General features: G+C 40.9%; 1 protein-coding gene across 4 annotated transcripts in view; it reads left to right on the forward strand.

The window, feature by feature from the left end:
* Positions 1-20,626, forward strand: part of GRAMD1C (GRAM domain containing 1C) — a 55,504-nt gene that overhangs the window by 13,474 nt on the left and 21,404 nt on the right. For all 4 annotated transcript variants that reach the window (XM_052794313.1, XM_052794314.1, XM_052794315.1 and 1 more), the window contains 6 exons: positions 5,282-5,366; positions 9,180-9,283; positions 11,041-11,136; positions 12,342-12,422; positions 18,966-19,084; positions 20,217-20,337. In XM_052794313.1, the coding sequence (XP_052650273.1) occupies positions 5,282-5,366; positions 9,180-9,283; positions 11,041-11,136; positions 12,342-12,422; positions 18,966-19,084; positions 20,217-20,337 (606 nt within the window). The remainder of the gene's footprint in view (positions 1-5,281; positions 5,367-9,179; positions 9,284-11,040; positions 11,137-12,341; positions 12,423-18,965; positions 19,085-20,216; positions 20,338-20,626) is intronic.

The raw sequence follows: 20,626 nt of genomic DNA on the forward strand, positions 1-20,626 counted from the left end.
TGGTAGTCATGTGGACGTGAGCTTCCACTGTGATTCTGTGCCTAAAAGCAAATGTGAGTCGGATATGTGTGTTTGCAGTGACTCCTGCAATGCTACATCTAGCTTTCAAGAAGCACATTGAAAATAGGACAGGATTCAGAAGAGCCATGAGAATAAGTCTGGAAAAAAAAAATCTTTTTGCTAATAGACTTGAGAAGCTTAATCCCTACCTCAAAAGAAGATATGGGGTAACTTGCTCACAATCTGAAAATAATTCATGAAGTGAAGACAAGATTAACCAACAGACCACTAGAAGAACTAACCGTAGCTAGGATGGATTTTTCCATTAGAGTGACTTTTAATTTAAGAAGGTAAAATATGGTTTGTTTTGTGTGGGGGTTTTTTTGTGTTTTTTTTTTTTTTTTTCTTCTCCAAGGGGAAATATGGTAATTTCAGCTCTGGTTTTGAAGCAGGAGCTAAATCGTGAGCTAGCTGTGGCTTTGTGCATTATAGGTTAGATTGGATGGTCATAATGAACTTTTCTGGACTGAAGAAATGACTGCAGTGGGATCAACATTTCTCTGATGGAAAGCTTGTCAGACTTGGCACATTTTGCAGGTAGCGTCAGCAGAGAGACCACCATCTCAGTGTGCCATGGTAGTTGTTCTTGTGTTTATAAATAAGTCTGCCTGAATCTGTTTTGGAGTATGTGAAGTCTTAAGTTTGCCTGCCTTATACTGCTAAATGAGCCTTTTGTTTAGGGCTGTTAACTTAGCTCTCTCCTAGCCTACTGAGGCTTCTCACTGGAAGTGGGATGTTGGTATGTTTTCTTTGGTTTTGGTGTTTTTATTTCTCCCTTACCAGATAAGTTTCAAGAATACATGTAGTCTAAAGTAGTCTTTTTGTATAAAATCAAACTCCTCTCTGATTCTATGTTGTTCTTCTGGAGGCTGTTTTCTTTTTCTTTCTCTTGATGCTAAGAAGGATTTTAGATGAATTTGAAGCGGGGGAGGGGAGAGGAACAATGCATTCTTCAGTAGAATGCAACAATTTTTGCCAGCATATTTAATATTTGTTTTAATGTGCTAGTGTAGGATTAAAAAGTACTTTCATCCTAACCTTACAAATGCCTCCAAATTTATTTTTGACCGTGTCTAGAAACTTCATTGGAAAGTACAGGTCAAGCTCTTCTGTCTTTGGGGAATAGCACATCAGGTGCTCTTTAAGTAGAGTGGAGAGATAGTGGCATGGATCTGCTTGCTTGTAGACAGAGGAGCAAAGCCATGCATCTCATTGGCCATATTTTCATGGTTAAGTGAGGCTTCTGAGCATAAAAGGGGAGTAGGTTGGGCAGCTTGCTTATTAGGCTTGTTTGATTCTGGGACCCCCAAGGACTCGGTGGTAACTGATACTAAGACTGAAGCTCAGTGGGAGGCATGTGTGCATCTCTCAAAATGAGGTGACATCAGAGTTGTATTACTCTGGTGGTGAGGTCAACTTATCTGTGTTCTCAGCCATTTGTATTCATAGCTACATGTTAAAAGTATAGAATGCAAATTATCAGGTAACGTGGCTTTTGTGGTGTCTCAAAACAAGGGGAAAACACTAACAAAGCAAATGCAAAATTATTAGTGTCATTAGCAAATGTTAAAAATATGCACGCCGTTCTGCTGAGGTTGATTGACTATTTGCATGCTTAGTGATAATATGCAATCAAATAATTTCCTAACAATTAGCATTTTTACTGTACTCCTGGGAGAAGGTGTAGCTTAACTTTCTTCTGCAGTTTGCTAAATGGCTCAAATTATTTACAGTGTCCACACTTTGAAGATGTAAATGTGAAGGGAAGCTGTTTTTCTAACAGGCTTCTATCACATAAATAGCTCAGCTTAGTGCTATTTAAGTTAACATATTTTTTTCTGGAACATGACTTTATATAGTTGGACTCTGGTCCGTTTCTAAACAAGGTATAAGAATCACTTGGTTATGTGTCTTCAAGTAGTATCTGGTTCTTGCATAACTGTCTTCTGTGAAACTTTCTGGATGACACTGAAGAGGTTTTTCTGCTTATGAAATTTTATAGGTTTCTGGTTTATTTTGTGGCTTCAGATAAAGAATGCTAATATGTTGTTGGCTGGACTTCATTTTCTTAGTGATTAAATATAGCATACTCATAAATGCCTAAGATTATCCTCGGGCAAAGTGTTTGCCTGATGACTTATAATTAAACTTAGAAATGTGCATGTGTTAAAAATGAGTTGCTGTTTTCATCTCTTAAATGCCATACTACAGCCTAATTTATGCCTTTCTTCTTTTAATATTTGATGGTAAGTTTTGTAACCCAGAGATGACAACCTGCCTCAAATGCTGCCACGTCTTGGATATTATAATAGGGATTGAAAGATGTTATATTCAGCATACTATAATATGCTGTCTGATATGCTGCTTATGATATTCATAGGAAATGTCTTATTTTCTTCACTTTAAGGAAATTGATAGTGCCAATAGTGTTAAAATTGTCCCTGTTGTTTCCCAAGTCCATTAAGTGATCTCTTAATCACCAAGCCACATACTGAGTACGTAATAATTACAGATCTAAGTGAGCTAGTTTTCATGCAAAGTAAGGAAAAGATGAGGTTAAGAAGTTTCAATGTGCTCACTTTTTCCTGCTGATTAGATAAGGATTCAGAGCAAGCTCTTCATAAATGTCATAAGAGCTCAGTAGAAATCTACAATTAACAAGAGGATTTCTTATAGAGTGTTTGTCTCTTGTGACAAAGAACACTTCTAAATGCTAGCAAGGGTTTCTCAGACAAACTGTAGCAGGTTTTATGCTCTAGAAAAATTCAATTTCTAAGTGAAACTCAAGATACCTTGAGTTTGGATTCTTGGAGCTGTTGAACCGGCTGATTCAGGCACTAATATAAATGTATCTGTGATACTGTAATGTTTCTGTTTTCCTGATTCCTTTTGTCTTATAACCACAAAAATGCTTAAATTCAGCATAGCTCTTCTCTTGTGTACAGTGTGTTTGAGAAACTACTACTCTCCTTAAAAGCATGGCTTCTTAAATCATGGTTTCGTAAACTGGGGTTGAAGATTGTGACCTTTCTTATGCTTTCACGGCAGACCAGTTCTTTTTTCCCCTTGTATGTTAGCATTGCCATTGCAAGCTCAGACTTCAGTCAATTGAGGTATGACTGTGTAAACCATAGGGTCTCTGGAACTACAGGTGGAAACTTTACAGATCTGAGTTAACTTTTCATTTTTCCCCATGTCTCTCCAGAGTAATTGCAGAGAACTCAATTTCTTCAAAGCGGTGCAGTCATTGGATGCCTGTTTCAGGTGATCAGTTAAAAGCGTGTGTTTTGGGGCATGATATGACAAGGCCAAGAAACCATAGCCTATCTACTTTAGTAGATGACATGCTCTCCAAGAATGTTATTTTCATAATCTCAAAAAGAGCTGAAATATAACTGGAAGCATACAGCTTAGAGGACATGTCTAGCATGTTGCCCTGTTAGTTGCACCTAAAGCTTTCATGCTTACTTTTCTCAGAAGGGGAGGGGTGGACGTATTTTCTGTCTCCCTCCCTCACTGCCTTTTTGCATTGCAATGCTCAGAATGTTAGTGGACAGCAAATATGTACTCGCAGGTGATCAGACATAAAGAGTTTCTTTTATTGATGGTAATAGAAGGTAACATTAATGTTTGTTTTTTGGTTTGGTTTGGTTTTTTTAAAGCTGAACTGAGTCAGGTCAACTTTGCCCTCTCCTGTGTTATATACACTTAAACACCTGACCTTGAAGTAGCACTTACGTGTTCTTGTGGCCAAAGAGCTCAATTCTCGAGTATAGGTAAATGACAGACCATCATAGGATGTTTGTGTAGGGTGGTGTTCAGGGAACTTTTGAACTGTGAGAAGCAGGAATCTCTTCTGTGGAAAATAGCAAAATGTGAGAATCTTGATGAGGTGGGGGCACTATTGGCACTAGTTTATTAAAAGACCCTCAAGCTGAAGATAAGTCTGTCTTTGTTCTGGGATTGTTTTGACAACCAACACAGATATGATGAGAGGGTAGTGACCAATTAACATGCTGCAGGAGTGTGCTAAAACTGGGTGGTTTTTTTAGTAAACATGCTACCAGGTCATAGAGCCAAAAGTGGTTCTTTGCCACCTTTCTTCTTTCTTCCCCCACCCTAAACGTAAATAGCCACTAATCTTATGGTAGAGATGGGTTTAATGGTGAATGTCAAGTTTTGGAGTAATACAAGTGCTCAGGGAGGGAGTAGCAGCCACATGCTTAAGATCTTTAGAAAGGTTAAAAAAAAAAAAAGTAAAAGAGGGGTTTATAGTATATTTATACCTGGTTTTGGTAACACTTGAAAGTGACTTCTTCCTGTCTTAGCTATAGTCTATCTGAGTGATTGCCTTATAGAGCATTTTGTTAGGATGGCCCCATCATAAGTGGCCAACATCTGTTAAGAAAAAAAATATGGCCTTGTTATTACTGCAAAATGGAAAATAGGGCTTTTACAGCAGAATCGTTCCTGGAGAACATGCTGAAGCTCTTTATTCGAATGGGAGCAGGGGCATTAATTTATAAGAATAAGGAGTTAAAGTCCATCAAGACTAATCTTCTTTGCTCTGAGTTTATGACCCAATTTGAATCTTAAATGAACGATAGACAGTGATCTTTTTAAATATGGAGTGCAACGTAGAACAGAACAGGAAATCAAGAGGTGATGGTGGTGCTGCTATTTGTGCTTACTGGAGGAAACCTTTGCCTTTATTCCTACAGGTCTGCCTATGGCAACTGACAAAAAAATCCACTGCACTGTAGTATTCCTGAAATGGTACTCCAAGTAGAAATTGGTGTTCAAGGTTGTGTCCTTGTGTCCAGCTAGTGGCCTGCATGAGGACTTGATCTGCTCTGTCACCTCCTGTGTTGTGGCCTTGCTGCCTCTTCATGTAGTCTGTGCTAGAAGACTTAGCCCTGGAAGGGGCTCTCATGTCCTTATGAGTGGAGCACGTTGCCGTCATACTACTGTAATGCCTTGTAATTGGCATCTGGCCTGTGACAGGGAACGGTTTGGCCCATGCTATCCTAAATACTAGAAGCACAGTCTTACATAAGCAAGCATAAAGTTACAGTGATGATCACATTTAGATACTACCTATTCTTTATTGCTCTCTTGATGTTCATTTGTTCTTCAGGATAAAATTACACATCCAGTATGAAGACAATTGATGGCTGAAAATAAATCTGTTTGCTTAACCTTTTACCATTCTTTGTTGCAGCTCTCAAGTTCCACTTACAAATATAGGAGTGAGGAATTCAAGAGACAGTTTTCTCATCTACCAGACTCTGAGAAACTCATAGTAGGTAAGATGTAATCACACCAAAAGTGCTTGTCTTCTGGTTGATAACTCCAGATCGCAGTAGTGCCTAGGCGTGTTTTTTATGGCAAATTCTAACTATAGCTGATAACTTCCTATTCTCCTGTCTCTGAACTAGCATCAAATACCCTCAAGGAAAGTCAGGTCTTCCTCCTGTACTGCCTGCTTTGTGAAAAAAGACAGATTCCTTCTGGAGGTTGAGAAGTGAAGGAGAAGATACAGAATCCTGCAGTTCTTCTAGATATGGGATGGGAGCCTCTTAATGTCTTTTTCCTGCTGCTGCTTTTTAGTGGGTTTTTAGACAAACCCTATCCTAACAGTAGTGGAGATGTGACTGTCTGACAGCTGTTTGCTGACAAGCTGGAAAGAAAGATCACTATGCAGGGTCAGGGTGAGCATGAAGCACATAAACTCAATATATAGGCATTGATGGGCATGTGCAATCCACATGTGAGAAGAACAGAGGTAGAGTTAAATCCCAAGAGCATTGAATTTGTTTTATGTTCTTTCCAGCATGGATGACCAGCTTGGTGTACCTCTTGCAGTGTCATAACCATTTATTTTCTATCCTGTGAGTGTCTGAGTCCTCTCTTTTATTTCAAAGAGGCAGCTGGTTATGACTGAGTGAGTTGCCGTAGATGTTGGGGGAGGAAGGAATGATTCCATAGTTTTAATGGTTTGGTACTTGGATACAAATGTAAGGGATGTTGCTTCAGTGACCCTGTTAAGTAGGTAGATCATCCTTAGCAGAAGCTTTTCCCTTGCTCCCTGGAACTAAGCCTAGACCCTTGCCCTAGGCACCTTGATTAATGTGACTTCTGGGACTGAGTGACACAACAGGTGCTTGTAATTTAAAAGACGTTTCAGAGACAAATGCCAGCTATGTGGTATGAGGACATAAAATTCAGTATTTAAGTGTGTAATTCCCATCAGCCCTCATAGGAGATAATTGGAAAACACAAACCAATCTTCATTTTATCCTGACTTATAATGCTGTGCACTTAGATGTGTTTGTCAACATGGTATATTGAGGACAGATAAAAATGTTTTATGCCTCTCACTGCTCTGTGCAGTTGTAGTTACTGCACATGAAGTGCATTATCTGTGTGCTGTGCAAATCTGTTAGTTTTGGCTTATGCCTTCAGTGGAGGTTTTCCACAGCCCGCTATACCAGGTTAGCTTATCCGTACACTGATGACATGGGTACAGGCATAGAAGTAATGCTCAGCTGGAAGAGCAGAGGTGGTAAGTGCATGGGGTGGGAGGGGACAGAAGCATGTGGCAGAGTATCAAACTATGGTGCGTAACTTCTTGGCACTGAAATGTTCCTTCTGAGCTCTGACTCCCTGTTTTGCTCCACTGCAAAATCCAAAGGCAGCAGCATATAACCCTACCTCCTTTGCATGCAGCAATACACCTGATTCACTCTTTTGTCACTTGCCTTGAAGATCAACCTGCCTGTGCTGCCCAAGCATTCTGTAACAAATACGCTGTCCAAGAATTGGGTGTTATTTTTATACAGAAGTGGCATTGTGACTGTTTAAAGTTCATCTGTCACCTTATGCAACCTTTAAGGAAGTGAATATTGAGAGGCTGTCAGTATATGCTTGCAGCATGCTGAGTTCCTTCCAGGTTAATGGAACAGAAATCAGAGCTTCCACTTGCACAGAAACAGTTAAATCCCTGTGTCTTTTTCCAGCCTCGGAAGGAGGCAGTTATCCTCTGAAATGCCTTCTGCATTTTTAAAATACTTGAGTTCAGTACAGAAGTAAAATGGAAGAAAAGGATATTACTTCAAAGCATTGTTTTGATGTTTCTCCTTACACAGGATTGATACAGAAAGCCATGGAGCGAACTGAAACATAGTTTCAATAAACAGACTGTCTAGGACTTGGAGAAATATTTAGTAATGGGTTAATCTCAACAATGTAGCACCTGCTCCATCAGAAGCAAAGTCATTACTTTATGAACATTTTTTTTACCCCATAAAAAGCAGTGCTCCTTTGGAAGGACTCTTTGCATCCTCCAAACAAAGAGCTATTTCTTTGCTTGATGCAGAGAAACTTATCACAGGCTTTACAGTGCTCAAAAAAGCAATTACTTGCTGCTGTTCATTAAAAGAACTGTAACTGCTCCTGTTCTTAAGTTAACTGTTCAAAGAAGAAGTGACTATTCCACTGTAATGAGCTCTGTATTTAAAGACTATATGAAATATAATTCTTTTCTTATAATGAAAGAGAAATGACTTAGACTTTCAAAATGGGAGTTTAAAGAAGTGCCAATAACTTTAATTTGTCTGAAAATGTTGTTTAGAAGCAGCATCTTAAGTTACTGGATCTGAAAACTTAGAAGGAGAAATGCTAATATCTCCTTTTTTTTTTTTTTAAATATTTTCTTTTGTGTAGGTAGGTCATGGTGGTGTTGCTCATCACTTCCCCAGTGCTCCAATATTTATAGGTCTGAATCTCTCTCCCTCCCTTCCCCAAACATAGAAGTTGGATGCAAACTTCTTGGTAATGCTTTCCTCAAGTCCTTAACCTCAAACTCCTGGTGCATTTCCTCTCCCTGCTCTCCCAGCATTTTGGTATCTGACTTCTCTTTAAATATGCACTTACAACTTGTTGGTTTAGACTTCTTTAAGTTTATTTAATTCTGTTTGCAGTTATGTCTCAAGGGCTTGTATATGTGCCTCATGCTTGTTGCAAGAAACTCTATTTCCACTTGATTATTTGAGGCAAAAACCCAAGAGAATTTTAAAAATACTAATACAAGCTTCTGTAGATGCAAACTTACCTTGAAGTTAGGATGGTGAGGGACTCCTGAACCTCTTGGTACTTGAACAAGAACTGTATTCATCTTCTTGTTGTACACAAAATCAAAATTCTGGCTCAGACAATACTAGATACAATGCTTTTCAAAATAACAAAACTCTTTGATACCTCTAAAGTTAAAATCATTAACAACCTGCAGGAATAGGTACATTCTAGGTATTTTCTATACATAGGTAACTTCTTTAGGTTGGAGCTTCCAAAAGTGGTCTGTCTTAACTTTCTAGCAGTACTACTTCTGAAAATTCCTTTTGTTTGAATCTTCAGGCTCTGAAATTATGAAAGTTCTCTGGGAGGTTTTTAAAAAGTGCAACCAAATCCTCTGCTCTTGTTCTTAATTAGCAGGTATCCAATGATGGGTAATTGCATTCTAGATGAAGCCTGTTTCTCAATAGGGATGTTTCAGCCTGAAGCAGTATCAAAATAAAAATGGCAGTCAGCTTCTGAAAATATCCCCTCCCTGAAGTACTGGATAGCTTCAAGCTGCCTTTTAGTGTCTCACTCTGCAGATAGTTTTAGCTAGCGATAGGATCTGTTTAGTGGAAAGTTATTTTCTTACTACAACATATGAACTACTGTTATGTAGGAGTTGACAGTATAATCTGTTATACTATAAAATGTTTGTTTATTCTGTTGTTCAGGCGCTTTGAAGTTTGACTTACGAATACTTCTCCCATGTTCTCCTGATCTTGCCTGATACCCCTTGTCTGAAAATATAGGATAATGCGCAGGGGGTTGATACATGGAGTGCTGGCCTCACAAAGATACTTCCATCAGCTCTGGCTTTGGGGTGTTTGCAGAGCAATGGTCTGGATGCAACCCAGCGCAAGTCTACGTTCGCAGACTTTTGAAGAGTGAAAGAAATGGCTTTTTATTTGTATTGTAATACCCTTATCTCATTTTAAGTTAACAGGTTTGGGTCAACTGAACTGCAATAAGTGAGTAAACTTGCTCTTGCTCTCTATACATAGATTATGCCTGTGCACTCCAGAAGGATATCCTGCTGCAGGGACGGTTGTATCTCTCTGAAAACTGGCTCTGTTTCCACAGCAACATTTTCCGATGGGAGACCACAGTAAGATCTCTTAGCTCACTTGAATCCCACATCTTCTTTGTCCTGTACTATGGGGATATAAGAGTCCCTCAGACAAATCTTATCCTGTCAATCTCATGCCAGTAACTTTGTGCTGAAAAGAAAGAGCCTGCATTCCTGAGTGGAAACGCAGATCCATTGCTCCGTAAAATGAGAATAGCATTAGAGACATCTGTATGCTGAAGTAAGCCTGCTCAGTCAGTCATTCAGCATAGGAGGGAGTTCAGGAGTTACACTAAAGCTGATCTTCTACATTTCTGGATGACAATTTGCCTCTCCTAACCAAGGAGAGTTGCTCTATAAAGGGATGTAACACATAATGGTCTCCTGTAAGACCAGGAGCAGGATACAGTACATGGTGTCGCCCTGTTCAAGAACTCTCCAGCATTGAACCTTCCTTGGTTTAGTCTCACATGTAAGTATCAGCATCTAAGAATAGCTGAAGAGAATCTATAAATGACCTCTGCAAGTTCTCATATTGTGGTCTGTATCTTTTGAACAGTATGAGCAAAAGTAGATATTTGTGACATGTTGGCCCTCTTTCTGTCAAATTAGCTTAATGAGTTAAAATTTTTCATTCAAACAGTTGTTGCATCTGCTGTAGAAATAGCATGAGGCAGTGAATGAGAAAGGGAAGGTAATCTAGTTAATAGGTGATGGAGATGTGTCAAAATGTTCTGCAGCTGCAGACTGCTCATACCTTAAGTTAATCTCTTAAATTCTACTATGTGTGCTCTGAAGTACACAGGACAGACAGCAAATAGCTCATGTACTTAAGACAATGAGGGGGTGTAGAAATGCTTAACTGAAAACCAAGCTTAATTTAATCAGAAGGATTTGATGGTTGAACATTTCTTATGATAGTCTTGAGATTTAAAAACAAAAAATTCCCTTTGAAATGATACCCTTGAATTTATAAACTATTCAAAGACTGATTTTTTTTCAGCCAAAACAGCATACAACCTCTTAACCTGTTCCCGCCTGCCTAGCAGAGTGATATCTTAAGGCAATCTGAGGTCATCAACTACAATGGTAGAGCTAAGTTTTGGGACCTCCTTAGAAGGCTGTGTTGATGCAGGGAGAGTAAAGTGGAGCACCTTCTGCACACACAGGAAGAAGCAAGATCCAACTGTATATTCTTCCTTTCTCTAAGCTGAATGGCAGCACAGTCTTATCTTCAAGGGAAGGGGGTAGGCTGAATGGAAATGGCTTGTTGCAGACAGTCAGACCATGCTCTTCTAAACAGAAACATTTCAAGTACTAATATGCAAGGCAAACACACCCAAGCAGGAAGACTTCCTTGCAGTGTCTGGACTGCAAATAAACCTCTGTGAAAATGGACTAGATTGCAAACTTCTGTGAGATGACATAGACAAGATAGTCTGTCGTCTGATCTATGTCCTGCCTTATGTATAGTGTACCAATTGGGATTGGCTTTCAGATCTGTCATTTGTATGTGGTTGGGTCTGTGCCCGTAATCCCTGAGTGTTGCTGGAGAAGTGGAAGGAAAGAAGAAAGAACTACTTGCTTCCCTAGCGCTAGTATGAAAGAAGAGATTAGTCATCTTAACTTGCTTCTACTTTGGAATGTTTGCTGTTAAGGTTAGCAAGTGATCTCAACTGAATTGTATCCTAGGGTTTAGGGTTAGTTTGAGTTCCTCTTGCATGTTCTGTGACTCTGTAAATTTTTAATCTTAACAGTTATTTTTAATATGTCTTACTAAATCTGTTTCTGCTTAGATTTCTATTGCCTTGAAGGATATCACTTTCATGACAAAAGAGAAGACTGCTCGGCTCATTCCAAATGCCATACAAATAGCAGCAAAAGGAGAGAAGGTGAAAACCTGTTTTTAAATACGTTTCTTTTAAATTATAATGTCTAGGGCAGAGCACTTGTATTTTTAAATTTGCATAAGAAACTTCCCTGTCAAATCTTTAAACGTGATTGGGATTACAAGACAGGCTTGGTGGTTTGGTCCCTGTGCATATTGGCTTGATAATTCAACTTTAGTTTGATTGCAGAATCCCCTAGTAGTGTTGATGCAGTAACCAGAAAGTAAGGGAGTTTTTGTCCCACTGATTCTCAAAGGAAAGCCATTTGAAAACTAAAAGTTCAGGGCATGAATTAGGAATGTGCATCCTTGAGATCACAAAAATATCAAACTCACTGGGTTTAAAGTGCCCCTGGAAGAAAATTGCTGAAAACAAAAGGACTGTGATGTCATGGGTTTGGAGTCATGGAGATGTCTACCCATAGAACATGCAATTTTATGTGCTGGGAAGTGTAGGTTTTGGGTGTGTATTTGGAAAAACTGAAAAGCATGATGCAGAATGTCCTTATGTGCAACACACTTCATGATACTTCTTCTGTAAAAGCCTTGAAAATAATTCTCGGCTGGATACAGAGAATAGTTTTCCAGGGTGAATCTGGAGCTGTTCTTTATGAAGGAACTGTGATTCCTCATATTTGGCTGTTCCCTCTCAATTTATTAAATATTAACTTTCATTATCAAGGAGGATAAACCTCTTTCTCTGCTAAACAGACTTTCAAATGGGAAATATTTTAATACTGCAAATGATGCATCTAATTTGGTCTCCTATTTTAGTGATTTTAATTTCAGATCTTCTCATGTGAAAAGACTAGTAAAAGAATTATGCGGTGGAAGGGTAGAAAGGGCTGTGGCCTGTAAGAAATAGGCATATGCATCTCTGATTTGTTCCACCTCCTATTTGGAAGTGGGAGAAAGATTTAACTGCGTAGTTAGTTGAGGGGGAGCTCTTCCTTTATGCCAAAGGTACAAATGATTGCAATCAGATGCCCAGGAGAGCAAGTGTCTTTATATACTATGTGGATATTGGGGAACTAACACTTACTGAAAGTGATAAAAAGCATGGAGTGTGAGGAATAGGAGCCCAGGTTTGTTGAATGTGAGGGGAGGATGCCATTGCTGAAAACCGTAGAATATTCAAGATACGAGGAAGCATTCTGGGTTTCTCGGAGCTACCTACAAGTGAGCTTTTTGCCCCTTGTTTTTCCGCAGTTTTTCTTCACGTCATTCAGTGCAAGAGACAGAAGCTACCTCAGTATCTTCCGCTTATGGCAGAATGCTTTGCTGCATAAGGTAAGCTTGTAAGTGCCGGTACCTGTGGTTAAGTAACGAAATAATCTTTTTCTAATGTAAGCAGGTGTGCCTTTGGAGGATAAGAGGCTTTCCTTCAGAAGTTAGCTTTTCCTTTCTGACAGGGAATTCTAATCTGATGTTCTCCTTCGGCCTCTTGTACTTTAGATACCAGATAAATTTATCATTCTTTCCTTCTCGTACTGCCACCTACAACGTTGCTGTTGGTGGAACATTTTGTCTTTGAAGATAGGTTGCATGCTTCTCTTCACTACCAACTCAAGCAGATATTACTAAATTGGCATGCATTTGCTTCACATCTTCTATGGCTAATTTGTGATCAAAAAGGTAAGAGCCTTTTTCAGTGAAAGCTTTTTCCTTTTTAAGGAAAAAGCCAAAAGTCACCTTCTCAGATAAGGTAGCTGAACCTTTTCCAACCAACTCATTACAACTCCTCTGACCTTGAATAAATGCAACAAAGGCAGGCTGTATGATATGGAAGTGTATTTTGGCAACTTCTGCTAGTTAGCTTGATTTATATTGCAATTTCTGGACATTTAAGCTAATCTTCTTTCTAAAAATATACCAACACTTTTGCAGAACATCACTGTAAGTAATGCAATTTTTGTAAGCTAATTCCTTCCTGTTTATGGCTCTCGTTGTTTAAATATTTCAACACAGTTGCAGTTGAACACTTAAATATCCATATATAACTCTGCACTACAGTGGTCCCCAAAGGCTTAAAGCTGTTGCAATACTTATGTGAAGTACCCACACAAGTTTTTTTTTTTAGATGAATTTTAGGGCAGGCTAGAGGCGCTTTTTGTCAAAAAAAAAAAAAGCTGAAAATAAAGGAAAGTGCTATTTAAGGCAAAACTAATGTTTCCTGCAAATCTCTTATCCCTCCGTATCAAATACTATTTAACTGTAACATCATAACCATCTTGTCTGGAATCTAGCAGTAGCACTGCAAAAACCACAATGTACTATGTCATCTTTTGACTGGAATGTGCAACCGGAACTAACCTTGTTTTCTTTTGTTAGGCAAAGTTTGTCAGGAATGGTAATTATCTTATTCAGTTGGTTAGCTTGTGGCGCAGGAGGGTGAATGTATAGGCGTTGAGGTATACAAAGCTACCCAAGGGGCTGGAACAGAGGCAATAAGCTTTGTGCTGTTCAGTGTTAGTTTTTCCCATGCATTTCCACTCTTTGACACTGAAATGAATGTCACATTAGTGTCACTTCAGAGCAGTAACTAAAGGATAGATATGAAAGTAGAACGCATGGACTGCATGTAAGACCAGATGAATTGAGTCAGCAGGTTTTAGGGACCAGTGCATCTGAGTAGCTTGGGAACTCTCCTTATTCTTTGAATCTAATCTTGCTATTAGCTTTCTTGCATCCTAACTGAAGTATGTTGGAAGATAAGTTTGTTACATGAATTTCTGCTTGGGGTTCTCTGTGGTAAAATGGAGCATTACCATGAGGTGTACATAGGGCTTTTTAATGTGGTACGTTTGGAGCTACTTATTGAAATGGGAATTCTGTCAGATTGAGCTTCTACTTCTGCAATGCAGTAGTGACTTCTGATTCACTGCTAGAATGTGTTTGTCTCCTGTCAGCCTGCTTTATGATTCTTTACTGCTTAACCAAACTAGATCAAGCTATGGAGGGGCACTGAGGAGTTGAAAGTAGAAACTGAAGTTGCTAGAGCTGGATCCACTGACTGCACTACAGTGACAGCTGCCCACTGACCTATTGCTAAAAGAAAGCCTTTGGTCCATCCAAGCAGTTTTGCTGGTTTCTCCCCACCACCCCATGGCAGGGACACCATACGCTTGAAAGATCTTGGATGTCTGAGGTTCTGGTGTGGTATGCAGTGCCCTGAGTGTGTGAAGCCTGGTGTTTCTGGGCTCCAGTGGTCAAAGGGATCCTGTCAGAATTTGTAAGGCTTGTGACAAAAAAACAAATCTCATTCTGGAACCAGTTCCAAAAGGAGCTGGTTTTAATGTTTCCTCTGCAGATAGCTAAATATTTTAAAGCCTGTGGATAACTTAGTTATTATCTGGAGTGCATCTGCTAAACCTGGAGATGACATCCAGCTGTTAAATTCTGAAATAAAGTTGTTTTGGTGTCATCAGAAGTGTAACTCTGAATGCAGCTGTCACAGTGCTGGTTCGTGCCACCTGATGGTGAATAATCCCCAATTTGCAGGATTTGGATCCAAGGGATTGGAGTTGCATTTGCTTCAAATCACGTTTGTGCAGAGGTAATTTTCAGTCACCAGCTCTGCCTCTTCAATGCTTCCTGGGCATAGATTTTGTGTTACGAGGTCTCACCTCTGAAGAGTGATTTATCTGCTTTACCTGATACGCGTTAAGCTTCCACCACCTGTAGAACTTCTCGGTAGGGTCAGCATGCCCTTTCCCAGATCTCCATCTTGTGGCCATTCTGCCTTGTACTTCTGAAGTATCATGTGTCCTAGACAGTTGAACAAGTAGTATTTTGTAAAGTCCACCTTTCTATTGGAAATGACTTGCATTGTGTAAGAAAACCAATAAATGGTTACATGCTATTCCATGCCTCAGCTTACTTTGGCCATCAAGAAGCTCTCCCCCAACTTTGTGTCACTGTTCTGATAGGACTCTTGGTCCCCTTAGCTGAGCTGTAATTCTCTAGCTCGTAGCTTCTCCTTCAGATCTTGCTCAGAGTACACTACTGTGCGTTTGGTGCCCTTCAATGTTGGTTCCTCTGGAAATCAGTGGGTACCTTCCTCTTAAGATGGTCCTTTCTTAGGCTATGTTTTTTTTAAATGTTCATGTAAAGACTTTTTTTCTTTCAAGGAAAATTCCACTTTTTTTCCCCCATTCCTATTGCAAAATGTGCTCAGAGTGAGTCTCTTAAGCTTTTACCTTGCCATTGTTTTTTAAATGCTCCTGGTCGAAGGGGAAGCATCATGGAAAATAAGGAGTCATTAATGTAGGTCTGGAAGAGACATGACACCGGTCTCGATAAAACAGATAGCTGCTTCCACATCCACCGAGGCTTTCAATAATACATCAGTTTATAAAATCAGGCAAAATTCCTGTTTTGCAACAGGCTTTCCAGATTGGTAAAACAAGTTTACTATGGCTGCTATTGGTAGTAAGAGCAATGCTGTTTACACTTTTGCTTTATTTTCCTAAAGCTTATGGGTGTCAAATATCCTTCCAGTTGAAGGGAGAAGGAACAAATTAAAATCTAATTAGGCAGGTCATTCAAATCCCAAACAAACACAGTGCCCCTTATTTCTAATGGAACAAGATCTTAACTTAATCGGTCTCAATTCCCACAAGTCCTCTTCCTTAGAGTTGGATTTATTTTCCTATTGTTCTTCTTATGCTTTGCTGGGTAGAGATTTGCACCTGTCTCCAGCGACATTGTAGCAGGTAAGCCTAGGGGTGTGAGAAGGGACCAGAATTTCTGATGAGCTATGCTTCTTGTGGCAAACATCTACCAGGACAGCAGTTCTGCCTTCCCGGGCAGCTTCTCAGGGTAGGTTGTGAAAAAGAGATATTTACTTGCACCTTTGTGTGCAACGAGGATTGTTTTAGAGGTCAAAGAGGGCTTGGGTTGATTCTGACCTTCATGTTTGGGCAGTTAGAGGGGGAGTTTGCTGTTTCTTTCCCCTGTCCTGTGAAGAAGCAATCGGAGTTCTATATCAGAGTTGACTGGTGGGAATGTGGTGAGTGGTGGGGGGTTGTCTCTGGAGTAAACCTGTGCGGAGTGTCTTGTTCTTATCTCTGCATCTGTCCATAGGGGGTAAAAATCAGCAGCTTTGCTTATGTCAGTGGTATTCTGTAGTATTGCTTGTGCTGTGACACCACTTTGTCTAGCGTGAAACAAAGTATTGGTGTCTTATGCTTCTGGTTGAAAAGACAAAAATGTGTCCCAGCTGCTTCTTGTAGCCTTTCTTTTTGTGTACAAAGGGATCTGAGGAAAAACCCAGCATAGACCATCACCTTGAGTGGGAAAAGTCATTCATGTTTAGATTCAGCCTTTCAAGCTTCAGAGCTTCTCAAACAGTCTTCTCAGAAGCAGAAGTCTGACCCAGAAAGCTTGTGCCCTTCTTTGCCTTCAGAACAAATCCTTTCTGATACAGTAAAGCAAGCCTGGTTTGATCTTGGGCTGTGACCATTAACAACTTATTATATCTGGCTGAGCTAGGAATAATTGAGCGGAGTGGAAGAATCCTGTTTTAGAAGCAGAAGTTGGTAACATTGACTTCACAAAAACACAGGAAACAGCTTTATAGATTCCTAAAATGCATAGCTTAAAGTTTCTCTGCTTTCCTCAAGCCACTGAGCTCTTTGTACAAGGGCAGCCTGATTTGCCCACAGGCCGGTGCAGAACGTGCTAGTGAATTTAATTAGCGACATTAGCCATTTGCCAGTTATTTTCTTATGACTGGAAGTAAAGGTGCTGGCAATATTGGGCCACAGAAGTGAAAGTGGCTTTGTTTCTGTCCTTTAATTTCTGGTTGAAAGGTGTGCTGTCTAAAGATACAGCTCAGTCGTATTTGGAAACCGTGTAACACCTACTCCTGTTTTTAGCAGTTTGATGAAAACAGCTGTAGGTTGCTGGTTGTGGTTATGAGTTTACTGCTCCGAAAGACAGCATGCCTGGGGAAAATAAGGCGGCTGTACGTTGATACGTGTGTTTTTAGCACTACGTTGCTTTGTAGAACAAACCCCCACGGCAGTGGGAGGCTGGCGTTAGCAGTTAGGACCCTTGCTTTAGGTATGTGTGTTGCGTTTTAACGTTTACTTTGTCCTCGGTAAGATTAAATACCTCGAGACTGATCTCTACCACTAGGATGCTTGTGCCAGCTGCTTTCTGAAAAGCCCGAAACCTTTTGTGTTGGAAAATACCCGGGGGGAAAAAAAAAAAACAACCCTCTTCCAGAGCGGCTGACAACTGGGTTGGGTTTGCCCTGACCCTCGCACGCTTTCCCCCCCTGTGTGGGGGGGCAAGAAGCGGCTCCCTTGCCATGCAGCGCGGGGGTCCCTCTTCGAGGGCGAGGGGGCAGAGAGACACCCGTGGGCGTCCTGGGCGCTGAGGCGATGCGCCCGAGTGCCCCGCTCCCCCCTCCACCTTCCCCCGGGGAAGGCGCTGCCCCGGCCCCGCTGGCGGGAGCCGCCGGGGGGGGCCGGGCCGGGCCGGGCCCCGCCGCCGAGCAGGAAGTGGGAGCAGCGCGGCGGCGCCCGGCGAGGCCGGGGGAGTCCCGGGAGCGGCGCTGCCCGGCGGGAGGCGGCAGGTTTGGGGCGGGGCGGGGCGGCAGGCGCCCACCGGGGAGCGGGGGGGGGGGACGGGGACACGCACGGCCGGGCGGCGGCAGCCCCGGAGGGCGCGTAGGGGCGTGCGTTTACGTTCCTGCTCGTGGGTCGGCGCTTTTGTGTCTCGTCTAAAATTGCGGGTGGTGTAACGCTCTACAGGTGGAGCAGGGAGGTGGGGGAGGATCGTGTAAAAGCGCTTTAAATAATGCATGGGTATTTAATGTGATCATTTCATGCAAATAGTAAGCAGTACTTGTGTTACTGCCTCGTTAGCACAGTTCTGTTCCCTTGATCAATATGGATTGTGGCTGAGGCACATTTTTCCAGTGTGGTGTCTCTCTCTTAAGATCGCTAGTATTGGTCTCTGAGCTCTGCTAAATCCCAGAACCATTTCCTTTCTCTCTCTTTTTTTTTTTTTTTTGTTTTTAGCCCTGTACAGCTGAAGTGGACTTTGAAACTAGTTGCTTGCTTTGCTGACATAAGTTTTGTGATACTACTTTCACTTCCTAAATTTCCTTATGATCTGAGAAAACTTAAATATATCCCAGTAGCCGTGCGAATTTGCAGAGCAGGGCACAGACATTGTAGAGAAAGAGAAGAGTAGCTAGTGGCGAGTCAAGGTGATACTGTTACTGTGCAAAAGCAACTGTTTTTCGTAAAGGGGGCTCTGGTGGTGTTCCGGAGTGAGGACCTCCTGTCCCACCTTGGCAAAGTGGACAGTTGGCCGACCTAGACACCACTGTCTCTAGTGACTGAAATGCTAGCCTCTCACCATTTGTAAAGCACTCTCAGCATCCTGAGGAAACAAGTGTGTATCTATTAAGCAGTTTGTCCAAGATCAAAGAGGGAGTCCCTGGCTGTCTACTAGTTACTCGTCTTATGCCGTATTCAGTGAAATTCAGGAGGGAGCTACCTTGAAGATATCTGTGAAAACATTGGTGACACGTGAAGAAGCAAGTAGTGGCTACGAGTGTGTGTTTTCCTGAAATAACAATTTTTTTCTCATGTCTGGTGTTATTGGTTGGACAGTGATGGGCTGGGAATGTGGAGTAGACAGGAGTACAGTTCCTCAAAATGCTGAAATCCAATCTTGAAATGTGATACCTAAATGCTTTCAGTCCTTGTCAGAATTGAGGTTAAAGGCTGTGGCGTAATTCAAACTTCTTACTGTTTTACCTCCTGTGCCTTACTGTCCCATGCTGTAGTTCTTGACTAGCTTGCTTTCTTTCAGAGGCTGACCAAGCAGGAATTCTGGCAGCTGGTGCACCAGAGCTATGGCTCTGAGCTGGGCCTGAACAGTGAGGAGATGGAGAGCTTCCACTCATCATCTGAGGACAACGGGCAGCCTCGGTAAGAGGAGGCTATAAAGCTTATTGAAATGCTCAGGGAGAAGCAGTGACCCCCTTCTTAGAAATTCTTTTTCCAAAGTGCTGCTGTAGCCTTACTAGAAAGGTTAAGCCTATAGTAAAAGGATACAAAGAACCGAACTGCATAAACTGAACGTGCATAAAAACTTAATTGTGTTCATTGCCTAAAATAGTAGGAGCACAGCTGAGGTCCCTTAGAGGAGGGAGATAGGAAGACCTTGTTATCCCTGGATCTGCTTGGGGATATCAGCAGCATAGCTTAAATAGCAACCTTTTCTCATGGTGGTGTCTAGTCAGGATCTGCATGCCCTTCGACAATATGGAAGGGCTGAATGGAATGAAGCTATATATGGTGTTCAGACACTTTTTCCTCTCCTCTGTGGAAACTGAAACACTTGTTTTGCTTTGTTCTCCCAATGTCTGAGGTCTTAGCTTATTTTTGTATTGCCCTCAGCTTGCATTAGGAATACATGTGGATTTTTTTAAATGGTTGCGTTGATTTTTTGCAACAAATATGAACTAACTTATGAACTGTCGGTGTCAATCTAATAACGGGGCTTTAATTTTTGTATCTGTATGTAAATAAGTATGGCTCTACAAAAGTGAACGATGTAATTTATGTCTGTTTTCAATGCTGTGATATCTCAGTATGTTTGTTAGAAAAAAAATCTTAAGTTCAGTGCAAGCTTCAAAAGATGTCCTATTAAATATTTCCTGGAGTTTTTTTCCTGTAAAAAAATGCACTACTTTGCAACTCTGGAATAAGGGATGCAGGAAAAAATTCTTGTCTCAAACTTTCTTAAAGTATTTTCCTTCCAAATTTGTTCTAAGCTATCTCTGTTTCCTCTCTTCCCACAGCACTCGTTTTCCCTCTGATTCACCAGTGCTTGGTTTTACTAACCTTATAGTCAGAAGCTGAATCTTCTGAGAGGTGGCTAGGGTGAGGAAAATGGCTTGAGAGATTAATGAGCTGGATGTGGGAAGAAGAATGAGTTGGTAGCTTTTAATATTAGCTGAACAGCCATGGTTTGAATGCAAAAATCACACATGAGAAGCTTTCTCAGATTTTTCAGCACTTGTATCTCCAAAGATGTCTTCCTTTTTGCTTTGGACAGATCCAGCATTTGTGATGATTCTGGAGAAAGGGATGAAAAACTACCTAAAATGATTGCTTTAGTTCCGGAACCCACGCTTCAAACAGAAGGAGAGTCACTCAATAGACATGCGTTGCCAGGAGTAAGTGCTGACACAGCCTTTTTTGCTATTTGTAGCATATATGCTGAACTTGTATATCTGTAAGCATAGGATGCATGGGGATTGTAACTTCTAAAGAAGCCTTTGAGAATTTGTAGTAGTGTAGGAGGTTTTCACATCAGAAATTTAATATGAATATCTTCAAGTTTCAAGAATGTTTCTTGAATTTGGAAAAATCTGAGGCGTACACAGTGTCTAGCACAGTTGCTGGGACCCCTGTGTGTAGTTGTAGTCCTAAAAGGTTACAGACACTTTCTCTTGATTAATAGAA

The sequence above is a fragment of the Harpia harpyja genome, chromosome 8 (assembly GCF_026419915.1).
Source record: "Harpia harpyja isolate bHarHar1 chromosome 8, bHarHar1 primary haplotype, whole genome shotgun sequence".
Classification (NCBI taxonomy): Eukaryota; Metazoa; Chordata; class Aves; order Accipitriformes; family Accipitridae; genus Harpia; species Harpia harpyja.